The following is a 13,068-nucleotide window of genomic DNA, read 5'->3' on the forward strand; positions in this document are numbered from 1 at the left end:
GGGTGTAGCCAAAATAAATAAACAGGTGCAGGGACTTATTAACTGGGAAGACTTTTTTGTTTTTCAGCCTTTATATATACACAATCAGTGATATAGGTGAGGAAGAAGTTTAGCTCTTCGTTTACAAAATCAAATGTGGTTTAAGAAGAGATACAATACATTTTTATAAGAAGATCATTTAAGAAACAACAAACTTTACAGAAAGATTTACTTTTACAATAGGATTTCATCGAATAGCAAAAGGATACAATGCGAGTTTTTAAAATCTGATTTAATACAATTTTTCAGAAGTATACATACTATTTAAATTGAGGGACACCTCAGATTTCCTTTTTTAAAAAAATACTATGCTTTACATCTGTGAAGGAGCAGTTCCGAGAAAGACTCTAAATAGGTTTGGTAAAGTTTACCCCTTGCCAATGTCAAGTGTCGCATGGCAAGAGCCCACTCAATTGGTCAAATGACCTCCTAAAAGAGATGAGAGCTCAGGATATTGTTCTCTACCCTCACTTTTACTTTCCCACTCCACTACTGGGTAGAGATGAGTGCTGAGAGAGAAGGGAAAAGATGAAACAAAAACATCAGGCTTTCATGCTGGTACCCAACACCAACACACCTGTGCACCTCCGCCTGGAACATCCCTATGTAACTCATCACAACTGGTCGACTCATGACCGTAACACAGCTTACTCCATACAAGAGTCTATGCCAACAGGCAGAGACACACTTACATTCTTCTCTCCTTCAGTGACACGTGTTTCATAGCAATATGCCAGAAGGATATCTATCAAACTGTAGTAGACCTGACGATGGGCTCTCTTGTCTAGCAGGTAAGATTTATTGACAAAATTTCGCAGCTGATATTTCTCTTCTTCAGAAAAAGACACTAGAAGAAAACGCATTTAAAAATTAGATGTTCCATTCTGCTTTATAAAATCCCCACTGTAGAAGATTTGTCAAAAACATAACTTTGATTATAGAATCGGAAGTAAAAGTTACTTAACTCCGGACCAGAAACAACTTTTTTTTTTTTTTGTCTTTTTGCCTTTTCTAGGGCCGCTCCCGCGGCATATGGAAGTTCCCAGGCTAGGGGTCTAATTGGAGCTGTAGCCACCGGCCTACACCACAGCCACAGCACCGAGGGATCAGAGCCGCGTCTGCGACCTACACCACAGCTCACGGCAACGCCAGATCCTTAACCCACTGAGCAAGGGCAGGGATCGAACTCGCAACCTCATGGTTCCTAATCGGATTCATTAACCACCGCGCCACGAAGGGAACTCCAGAAACAACTTTTTAACTAGACTTCACATTTTTATTAAGAGCTATGTACCTGCTCAAATCCTAGTAGGGCTAAATAAAGGAAAAAATGTCTAAGCAATATCTATTCCTTTTTCCAGACCTCACCCCAACCCTACTCTTTTTTTGCTACACTGCTCTGTATTCAAGGTGGCTAAATAACAGAATTACTGACTTTTAAGTTAAAATAATTACTTTTTGACAACAGAAAACGTAATAGCTAAATGAAGCACTCTAAATATTCATTATCCATTTTGAAAGTTCTACACAAAGTAATGGACCTATTCCCATATATCAATCAATTTTAAAGGCATAGTATTTCATAAAGTATCCTTTAACACAGCAAATGTGACCACAGAGCACAAAGGATGCTTCCTTTTCTTCTTTTGCTTGGCACCTCTTCTTTTCATCTTCATTAACAGTCTCTTCCATGTTAAGAATCTAGTATATATGTCACTTCACACTTTTCTTTACAACCATAGAGACACAAACATATATACATGGGAGTTGATACCTTTTTCCCCCTCCAGAGAATGAGATTTTTTTTTTCCATCCAGCCTATCTCACTCAACAATACTTCTTGCAAATTCCTCCAAGTCTGGTACTTAGCTAATTTCTGCAAAGGAGTAGAATATCTCATGGTGTAGCATGCTCTATCCAACCACTCCCCCTACTGATGGGCATTCACTTTGCTTCCAGTTTTATGCCACTGCTAAGAATGCTGCAATAATGAGATTCTTCTATACAACACTGGGAACTATATCTAGTCACTTGTGATGGAGCATGAAGCAGGATAATGTGAGAAAAAGAATGTCTATATGTATGTGTGACTGGGACACTTTGCCATAAAGTAGAAAATTGACAGAACACTATAAACCACCTATAATGGAAAAAGTAAAAATAATTACAATAAAAAAAAAGAATGCTGCTATAAATATCACCATCATAATGTCATCAGATACTGGAGGTTTCCATTTCTATAAAATAGACTCCCAAGTGTGGATTTCTTGTTTTTCAAAGACATTTTATTTACTTATTTATTTATTTCCTACACACATCTTTTGCCCACTCTCAGAAATAAATGCTTTTTAAAAAATCATTTTCAGTTTAATGGATAAGAAGTGACTGTGGTAAGAAAAAAATTCTAAGATGAATCCCAACGAGTCACATCACTTGGTGTGGGGAGGACCTGCAACTTGCTTCTGTTCAAAGGAATATGGTCATGGTAATAGGACAGTCACTATTACGATTATGATGATTATGTTCCATTATCAGTAGATGAGCCAGAGACCCACCTGCTGATTTTGAACAAATAAGACGCTATGCGTGAGGAGGCTATGCAGCAGGGAACTGTGGGGTCCTCTAAGATCTAAGAGTGACCCACCAGCTGGAAGCCAGCAAGAACATGGGGGCCTCAGTTTCTATAGCTGCAGGGGTGAAATTCTACCAACCATCATGTGAGCTTTAAAAAGTACCCTGGGCTCCAGAAACTTAGCTGCCAACACCTTTTTTTTTTCTTTTCTTTCTTTCTTTTCCTTTTTTTTTTTTTTTTTGGCTTTTTAGGGCCAAACCCACAGCATATGGAAGTTGCCAGGCTAGAAGGTTAAATCAGAGCTGCAGCTGCTGGCCTTCACCACAGCTCAAGGCAACACCCGGGAGTTTCCACTGTGGCTCAGTGGAAATGGACCTGACTAGTATCCATGAGGATGTGGGTTCAATGCCTGGCCTTGTTCAGTGGATTAAGGATCTGGCATTGCTATGAACTGTGGAGTAGGCTGGCAGCTGTAGCTCTGACTCAACCCCTAGCCTGGAAACATCCATACACTGCGGGTGCTTTAATCCTAAAAAGCAAAAGGAAAAAAGGCAACACCAGATCTTTAACCCACTGAACAAGGCCAGGGTTCGAACCCACACCCTCGTGGATACCAGTCTGGTACATAACCCACTGAGCCACAACAGGAACTCCTCCTATACCTACTTTGAAAAAAAAGGAATTCTCGTTGTGGCTCATGGTTAAGAACCCAACATGGTGTCCGTGAGGATGCAGGTTCAACCCCTGGCCTTGCTTGATGGGTTAAGGATCCAGCATTGCTGCAAGCTGCAGTGTGGGTCGCAGATGCAGCTCTGGTTCGACCCCTAGCCTGGGAACTTCGGTATGCCTCAGGTGTAGCCGTAAAAAGAAGGAACAAAAAGGAAAGAAGACAAAAGAAAAGATAGCCATCACTGTCTACAGCCTTGCAAGACCCTGGGCAGAAGACCCAGCTAAGCTAGGGCTGACCCCTGACCCACGGAAACAAGAGACAAATTAGAACTTTGTTCCTTGTTTGTAACTTGTCATGCAGCAAGAGAAAACCAATACAGTGGCATATGATAGTTACTTAGGTAGTATTTCTCTAATTGCTAAACTTTGAACATTATTTCATAGGTTTGTTGGCAATTTGGAATTGCTCTCTTGGAAAATACCCATGTGAATATGTTTTGCCCAGTTTCTTCTGGATGGCTGGTCTTGTCAAATATTTAAGAACTCGTCTATTATAGATATGAACCCTACTCATCTCTCTAAATCTACTGCATCTTGACTGACTTTGTTTAGGGAATCTTTTGCCACTGAATTATTTATTTTTGTGTGTAGCCCAATTACATCTATCTTTTTTTTTTTAACAGATTGTGAATTTATGGCCTTTGATAAGGTTTCCTCAACCGCTGAATTGTACATAGAGACTCTCAGCTTTTCTTCAAGATTTACTGTTTCCTCTTTTATATTTAAGTCTTTAATCCATCTGGAAGTTATTTTTCATGTTTTAAGATTTCAGTTAATTCCAGATGAAGAGTTAATTGTGCCAGCACAGTCTGTTCAGTAATCCATCTTTTCCCACAGTACTGAACCACCAACTTTATCAACAAGATCTGCGCTTTTCTTGCTAAAAATTACTTCCAGGCATTTTCAGTTTTTGTCACATGCAAATACAATATTTTTCCCCATTCCCAGTAAGTTACTGACAGATGAGAAGCGGCACTTTCTTTTTAAATACAAGTCACCTTACCAAATGTTGGCTAACCAGATCAAAAAAATCTAACTACTTAATAAATGCAAATGGTTTAATAAAAATGGAGTTACCGTTGTGGCTCAGCGGGTTAATGACCTGATGTTGTCTCTCTGAGGATGTGAATTCAATCCCTGACCTCACTCAGTGGGTTAAGAATCCTGCACTGCCACAGCTATGGCACATATGGCAGACATGGCTTGAATTCAGTGTTGCTGTGGCTGTGGCACAGGCCTCAGCTGCGGCTCCAATTTGACCCTTAGCCTGGGAACTTCCATGTGCCACAGGTGCAGCCCTGAAAAGGAAAGAGAAAAAAAAACAAAAAACAAAAAACCTTTAACTATATATTGGGAAGGCAAGCAAGTCCAAGAGTGTAGTGCTTCCAAGCTTCCTTTGAGGTCTGTAATTCAGGCAAGCTATCATAGGATACATCTTCTCACATTAACAATATGTGAGCATTATAGGTTCCTCATTAACTATACACACAAAATAAAATGCATCATGTCTTAGAGCAAGATTTACAGAGAAACAGCTAACAATGTAGATATGCTGAATTCCCAGCTTATATGAACAAAATATGCCCACTACTTTCTTAGAGCAATTCTTTTTTTTTGCCATTTCTCAGGCCGCTCTCACGGCACATGGAGGTTCCCAGGCTAGGGGTTGAATCAGAGCTGTAGCCGCTGGCCTACGCCAGAGCCACAGCAACGCGGGATCCAAGCCGCATCTGCAACCTACACCACAGCTCACGGCAACGCCGGATTGTTAACCCACTGAGCAAGGGCAGGGATCGAACCCGCAACCTTATGGTTCCTAGTCGGATTCGTTAACCACTGCGCCACGACGGGAACTCCTCTTAGAGCAATTTTTAAGGAAACTTAAGCATCTAGATTTACTATTACCTCTCCATAAGAGTGTTATCAATCTCTTAACTTTCGAAGTAATCCTTCATTTTCCTTCCATGTCCTATTAGACAACCACTTTCAAGTTCACTTTAAAAGTCACTAAGCCTAGTCAAGAGGATCATTCAGCTTTCACCACTCGTGCTTCATTGTCAAAGTAGTACCAAAATAACACTGAAGACTTTTTGTCCAGGTTTGAGAACCGTCCTTTCTACTGAGGTAAGGACAGGCTAAACTGCTGTAACCAACAGACCCAAAATACAGTGGCTTCGGAAAGACAGTTGCGGAGTTCCTTTATGGCTCAGTGGTAATGAACCCAATTAGTATCCACAAGGATGTGGGTTCGATCCCTGGCCTTGCTCAGTGGGCTGGGGATCCAGCACTGCCGTGAGCTGTGGTGTAGATCACAGATGCGGCTCAGACCCCACATTGCTGTGGCTGTGGCGTAGGCCTGCAGCTGCAGCTCCAATTCTACCCCTAGCCTGGGAACTTCCATATGCCGAAGGTGCGGTCCTAAAAAGGGAAGGGAGGAAGGAAGGAAAGGAAGAGTTGTTTCATGCTACTACCCTGAGTGAATGATCCCAGACAGGTGGGTGTCAGAGTCTCCACCAAATAACTTCCATCCAGACAGTGGGAAAAAAATAATAATAAATTAAAAAAAAAAAAAAAAAAACTTCCATCCAGGATGCTGCTCTAACCAATGGGAAAGCAGGAGAAGAGGATGACAAACGCCTTCTTTCTAAAGACTTGATCCACAAAGCGTACAGAGCACTTCCACTCGCTTCCCCATCATCCAGGACTTGGTCTCCTGACCATACCCAGTGGCAAGGAAGGAAGGAAATGTGATCACCAGCCCATGGGCCCAGCCCAGCTCTAATGCAGGAAGCCTCTTCTTAGGGGCAAAAGATTAATAATAGACACATGGCTTCTTGGACACCTTCTCAAGAGACCAAGAATTATTAAACTGCCTTTTTAATATTCCCAAAATACTCTCCTGAAAGCTAGCGAAGCCCCAGTCCCTTTCTGTCTCTGCTCAACAAGAGGCTGTCCTTCTGCTCCTCACAACTGGGCAAAAGCCAGAAGGAAAGGAATATGATTACTCCCACATAATGGCCCCTTTTCACATATCGTTTTCCAATCCCACTTCTATGCTCTCTTAGGAGTCTTAAGTTTAACATGGCTTCTTTTTGCTGTAAGGCTTCCTTCCAGCAGTTTTTTGTAGTCCGTCCTCTGGGAGAGAAAAAAAATCTTAAACACACTTACTTGAAATTACTAGAAGCGATATTCCTTTACTCATTTAAATACATTAGAGTAAAAAAAAAAAAAAAAAAAAGGCTTTGACATAAAATATAATTATTTTTTCAACTATATTTTTAAAAATTTAATGTTTGTACTAGCAGTACTTCTATAAACAATAAATAACTTACATCAGCAATAAATAATGTATTTAATTTGCTGGCCAGCAACATGAAGAAAGGTATATATTTTCAAACTTAATGTAGGCCTCAGATTTGATGCCTGGCCTGAAGCATTCTTTAAAGACTGACATTTAAAAATGAAATTCATGGGAGTTCCTGTTGTGGCTCAGCAGGTTAAGAACCAGACATAATGTCCATGAGGATGCATATTCAATCCCTGGCCTTGCTCAGGGGGTTTAGGATCTACCACTGCCCCAAGCTGTGGCACAGGTCGCAGATGTGGCTCAGATCTGGTATTACTGTGGCACAGGTTGGTAGCTATAGCTCCGATTCAACCCCTAGCCCAGGAATTTCCACATGCTGCAGGTGCCACTGTAAAAAGAAAAAAGAAATTCGTGGAGTTCCTGCTGTGGAGCAGTGGATTAAGGATCCAGCATTGCTGCAGCTGGGACAGAGGTCACAGCTGTGATTTGGATTTGATCTCTGGCCCAGGAACTTGCCTTGGGTTCGGCCAACAACAACAACAAAAAAGAAACTCATATGACAGGTAAACTGAGTGGTGATTGTTCCCTTAAAGGGCTCATATAAAGATTCCTCAATTTAACTAGAAGCTCTCAGTTCATTTAAAGTAAAGTAAGGAAACTGTAAGAAGGAATATTTCTTCACCACATGAAGAAAGCGAACCTGAAAAAGTATTTTAAGATCTGTGGTACTTGGCAAGAAGATGTGAGAGGATATTCCCTTAGGTATAGTTTTGGAGATGTTCATTGATTCAGTTAATAGGAGGAGTTCCTGCTGTGGCACAGCAGGTTAAGGATCCAGTGCTGTCGCTGCAGCAGCACGGGTTTGATTCCCAGCTTGGTGCAGTGCATTAAGTATCTGGTGTTGCTGCAGCTGAGGTGTAGATTGTAGCTTTGGCTCAGATTTGATGCCTGGCCTGTGAACTTCCATATGTCGCAGGTGCTGCCAAAAAAAAAAAAAAAGTAGCTACTAGGAAAGTGCCAGGTGTTCGTGTTCACTAGCCTTTACACCCTACTTGGCTAATAAAGACATCTGCTTCCATGTAATTCTGAATCACAATGTAAAGAGGCTCAGAACCATTGAATAACACATCAACCCACCCACAGGTTTATTCATTACTCTTAAGCCATCACACAGTAAGTGCTCAACAATTTATAAAGGATGACCTGGGAAGTGTGGGTTCTGATGTTACATTACCCACAGGTGTTTTCACACATCACAGGTCACTTTCCATGACCATACACACAAGGAAAGTCAACTTGAAAGTACTCTTTTGAATTCCAGAATCCTGGGTGCCCCAACCTTCCCTTAAAATACCACCACTTTTTTCTGAGTGTTTTTGAGTTCCATTTTGGCCTAAGCAGTTCATTGATAATATACAGAAGTATTTAAATTCTGAAACTCAAGCAAAGAAACCAGAGATAATAAATAACAAAAACAACAAACCAGGACATCACCAGAGAAACCAAAAGTCTGAGCTCTCCCAGCCCTTTTTTATTAGAGCTGTAAATCAAATCACCCAGAGGAGAACTTGGGGAGGTTTGCACACCATTGGGTCTAACCGAGCAACAGCACTGGAAATAACTAGATGTGGCGCCAACAATACTTGGACGATTGCCACCACCAGTAACATTTGTTGAGCATTTGCATGACTTAGCTATACCACAAAGCAGCTTTGCTATATAGTTCACAACATTTTTGGTTAATTACATTTCTATAAATAATCTACAGTCAAACAAAAGTCAGCTGAATGTTCAGTTCATTTGGGAGAGAAACTGGTGCCCAAACACTGAAGCAAATGGCCCAAGACCACCACCCAACATTAAAAACCCCATTAATACATTTGGGGACTGCCAAGAGGCTCCCATCAAAACGGAAAGGGACCTTGTCACTCCTCTTAGAACCTTGTCTAGTTTTGTTACTTTGACATTTTCCCTTCTGTCAAAATCCCTCTTCCAAACATCCCTGTCTTCTGTGGGTCAACAATTAAATCATGTGTGATCTGCCTCCTCTGAGAGAAATGCAAATCCATTACATTGTACACTTTCTGGAAACAGATTAAGGGAATCAGGAGAAAGTGTGCTGCATGTAAGCCCTTGGCCTAAACTAGCAGCCCTGAGGTGCTGCAGCTTTCAGAGCCGACACTGACAGTTCGCCTGAAAACACTGGTGGCAAACAGGATGTCCCTGCTAGGAAGCTCATTGACTATAAAAGTTATGTGGTGTCACAACAAGCAGTCACGTGGCAAGATTCTTGGGCTGAGATTAACCACTGAGAGACAACACGGGAAATGTGGTAAGTTCATCCTCGTGAAACCAAAGCTCAGTGGGAGCACAGCATTTAACACTTCCATTTACAAGCCTTTAGGGAGGGCGATCCGGATCATTACCAAACAGAAGATGTCAATGAAACGCAGGGTGACACTGAAAATGACAAGCACTGTAACCAAGGCAAAGACAGGGGCAAAGTTCACCATGTTAAGGCTTATCTGGAAATCAAAACAATCCAGCTTAGTATTTTATGAGGGGAAGGGATCAAAGCTGCACTCCTAACCTACACTACTATATTCACCTGGCAATGTCCCACTGCAATGACAAGAAGGCCCAGGAGGCAAAGGAAAAAAGAGGGAGAGGAGAAAGGGAAAAACTACAGCAACATGCTGCTTGAGTGAGCTGGGAACTTCGAAGTTTATTTTTTGGTTTATTTCTTTTCTCCCATATTTGAGACTGGTTCAACACACTTCAATTTACATCTCCAAATGTGGGTGTCTCAAATATTCAAACAAGAAAAACAAAAATTGAGGGAGGAATCGTGTTAACAAAGAACTTCCCCCTAAAGCTGTGAAATGCACAAAAATTGGAATTTCAAAGGGAAGCCATTCAATTTCTGGCTCTCCTGCCACTGACTTACTCTATAATGACAATTTCTAAGACTTAGAATATGCTACGGGTTTTAAGGACAGCAGTGTCTAGCTCAATCCTCACGATAACTCTCTGAGGTAGATACAGGATTTCCACAGTGACCCAGAGAAGTTGCCACATCACAGAGCCAGCCTGTGGAGGAGCAAGGCGTTAAACCCTGAGCCCCATATTTACTTTATAGCCTATGCATATCCCCACACCTGGCACATTTACAGGATGTGAATTCAAATTCTTCCTTAATCATGTGCCTTGCTAATTTTTTAACGTTCTTTTTTTTTTAGTAATTAACATACATCATGAAGTGATTATCACAATAAGTTTAGTAAACAGCCACCGTCTCATATTGACACGAAATTAAAGAAACAGAAAGCAATACTTCTCTTTTTTTAATTTATTAATTTTTTAATAGTTATTCCAATACAATTTTTTTCTACTGTACAGCATGGCGACCCAGTTACACATACATGTATGAAAGCAGTATTTTTCTTGTGATAAGAACTCTTTAGATCTATTCTCTTAACTTGCATACATAACATAAAGCAATGTTAATTATATTTATCATGTTGAACATTACATCCTTAGTACTTATCTTTTATTTTTAAATTGAAGTGTGGAGTTCCTGACGTGGCTCAGTGGAAACGAATCTGACTAGGGACGAAGGTTCGATCCCTGGCCTCACTCAGTGGGTTAAGGATCTGGCATTGCCATGAACTGTGGTGTAGCTCACAGACAAGGCTCAGATCTTGCTTGCTGTGGCTGTGGCACAGACCATAGGCTATAGCTCCAATTCAGCCCCTAGACTGGGAACTGCCATGTGCCTCAGATTCAGCCCTAAAAAGTAAATAAATAAATAAATAAATAAATAAATTGAAGGACAGTTGATTTACAATGCTGTTAGTTCCTGGTATATAGTAAATCAATTCATATATATATATATATAATACACACATATATATATATATATATACACATATATATGTGTATTTTCTTTGTCAGATTCCTTTCCATTATAGGTTATAGCCTAGCTATTTTTAAAGGTGATTCTTGGAATGAATCATCATAATAGCTTAACTGACTATGACTGTGCCTAAAGCACCATTCTGGATATATACCACGGGTCAGATAAAGATAAAAGATCAGAAAGGCGGTGGTTAAAGGCACATACTGGCTGAACCTTCTACTAAAATTATACACAGAGAACTAAAAGCATGATGACATAGAAAACAGGACATAGAACAAGCTGCAACTGAGCAAAGGAGAGTAAGTTAAAATTTAAATTAAAGAGGGAGTTCTCCTTGTGGCTCAGTGGTAACAAACACGACTGGTATCTGTGAGGACTCGGATTTGATCTCTCACCCCGCTCAGTGGGTTAAGGATCCAGTGTTGCCATGAGCTGTAGTGTAGTTCGCAGGCAAGGCTTAGATCCAGCATCGCTGTGGCCATGGTATAGGCCAGCAGGCTACAGTTCTGATTTGACCTCCTAACCTAGGAACTTCGTAGGCTGGGGGTGCAGCCCTAAAAAGACTAAATAACGTAATAAAGAAATAAAGGTAAGGCTGTCTCTTGATTTTTAGGGCAACTAGCTCACCCTTGTGGACAAAAATTTTAACTGCGCAACCACCGACTCCTTCCCAGACCACTTCAGGAAAATAAGGCACTCAAACTGGAGAAACTGAGTCAGACCCCTCAGAAAGCCTTGATGATTCAAGTTTGAGCAAACTCTCTGAGCAGATCTACATGGCATACACAGTTAACTGTTTAAATTTTTTATTGTTATTTCCCCAATACAATTTTTTTCTACTGTGCAGCATGGTGACCCATTTAAACATACATGTATACATTCTTTTTTTTTTAATTATCATATTCCTCCATAAGTGACTAGATATAGCTCTCAGTGAAACTATTTAAATTGTGTTAGCAAAGCCACATTTAAAAATTCAACTACATGATTTGAGAAGTCCCTGAAAGACTCTTAAATCAAATACAAAACCAAGGTTTGGTTGAAAAAAGTCATTATTTATAAATGATTTTCTGTTATCCAACAGAGTCAATTCTAAAAAACTACAGTGGCAACGATTCACCCTGATACAGATCACCTAAGCTCTTAACAAAACCTAACTACAAGAATATTTAACAGGAGTTCCCGTCGTGGCGCAGTGGTTAACGAATCCGACTAGGAACCATGAGGTTGTGGGTTCGGTCCCTGCCCTTGCTCAGTGGGTTAAGGGTCCGGCATTGCCGTGAGCTGTGTTGTGGGTCGCAGACGCGGCTTGGATCCCGCATTGCTGTGGCTCTGGCATAGGCCGGTGGCTACAGCTCCGACTCGACCCCTAGCCTGGGAACCTCCATATGCCGTGGGAGCGGCCCGAGAAATAGCAAAAAGACAAAAAAGAAAAAAAATATTTAACTGCAATATTTACTTATTCTATAAATATTTATTGAGTACATATTACATAACAGACACTACACAAGACTCCAGAAGTAGAGCAAACAGCAGGCTACTGCATTGTTATACAGAAAATCAAAATATTGTGATGCAACAGCTACTTCAGAATGAGTGATCAAAGAAAGCCAGTGCAGAACCCTGAATGCCCGCCAGTAGTAAACAGCCCAAATGTCCACCAATCACAACATCAGCACACGAGGCAGGTATTAAAAGCTTCAGGTAGGAGTTCCCTTCGTGTGCAGTGGAAACAAATCTGACTTGTTCGATCCCTAACCTCGATCAGTGGGTTAAGGATACAGCGCTGACATATGCTGTGGCTCTGACATAGGCCAGGCCAGTGGCTGCAGCTCCAATTAAACCCCTGGGAACCTCTATATGCCAAGGGTGTGGCCCTAGAAAAGACATACACACATGAAAAAAATAGTTTCCTCTATGAGGCAATTATATTGTGCTTAGGAAAGACGGTAAACAAATGCACCTAATTTTGAATTTCTTACCTAATGCAGTAAAATCTTCTGGCTCCTGATTCCTTTTTGAAGAGGCCATAATTTTTGAATATAAATCAGTCCACCAAGGAATATACTCCAAAACCTGTTTAACTGCCTCATCTTCAAAAAAGTCAGCTCTGGAGAAAAAAAAGAACAAAAACATATGTATGTATGTGTATGTATAAAGGGGCCTGTTACATAGAATTGGGCTGGTTTTCACTTTTTTTAATTTTACCTTAAAATGTATCACAAATGCACTAGAAATAGAGACTAATGCAAAGTACATTTCAAGGCAAGACTGAGCAATGCTATTACTTTCTTTGTGGTTACTAATCATCATAAAATGAAAAATAAGCATTGACCTTAAAGGATATTTGGCTCTTATGATCTCTTTAGGTTGAAGGTACAAAGAAGACCATGCTCTGTACCACAGCCATGTGAGATGAAGCAAATCTGAACACACAATGGACTAAAGCCTAGCACTTGTGCAAAGTTTCCAACCAGCACAGATTTTTGGTAAGGTTACAGT

The 13,068-nt window shown here is 40.7% G+C and overlaps 1 protein-coding gene across 1 annotated transcript in view; it reads right to left on the reverse strand.

The window, feature by feature from the left end:
• The window catches only part of SHQ1 (SHQ1, H/ACA ribonucleoprotein assembly factor), a 108,698-nt gene that overhangs the window by 70,958 nt on the left and 24,672 nt on the right, over window positions 1-13,068 (reverse strand). Inside the window, exons 6-7 of the mRNA XM_047779233.1 lie at window positions 12,549-12,676; window positions 732-886 (exon numbers count right to left, since the gene is read on the reverse strand). Coding sequence (XP_047635189.1) covers window positions 732-886; window positions 12,549-12,676 — 283 coding nt within the window. The remainder of the gene's footprint in view (window positions 1-731; window positions 887-12,548; window positions 12,677-13,068) is intronic.

This window comes from Phacochoerus africanus, chromosome 1 (genome assembly GCF_016906955.1).
Source record: "Phacochoerus africanus isolate WHEZ1 chromosome 1, ROS_Pafr_v1, whole genome shotgun sequence".
Taxonomy (NCBI): domain Eukaryota; kingdom Metazoa; phylum Chordata; class Mammalia; order Artiodactyla; family Suidae; genus Phacochoerus; species Phacochoerus africanus.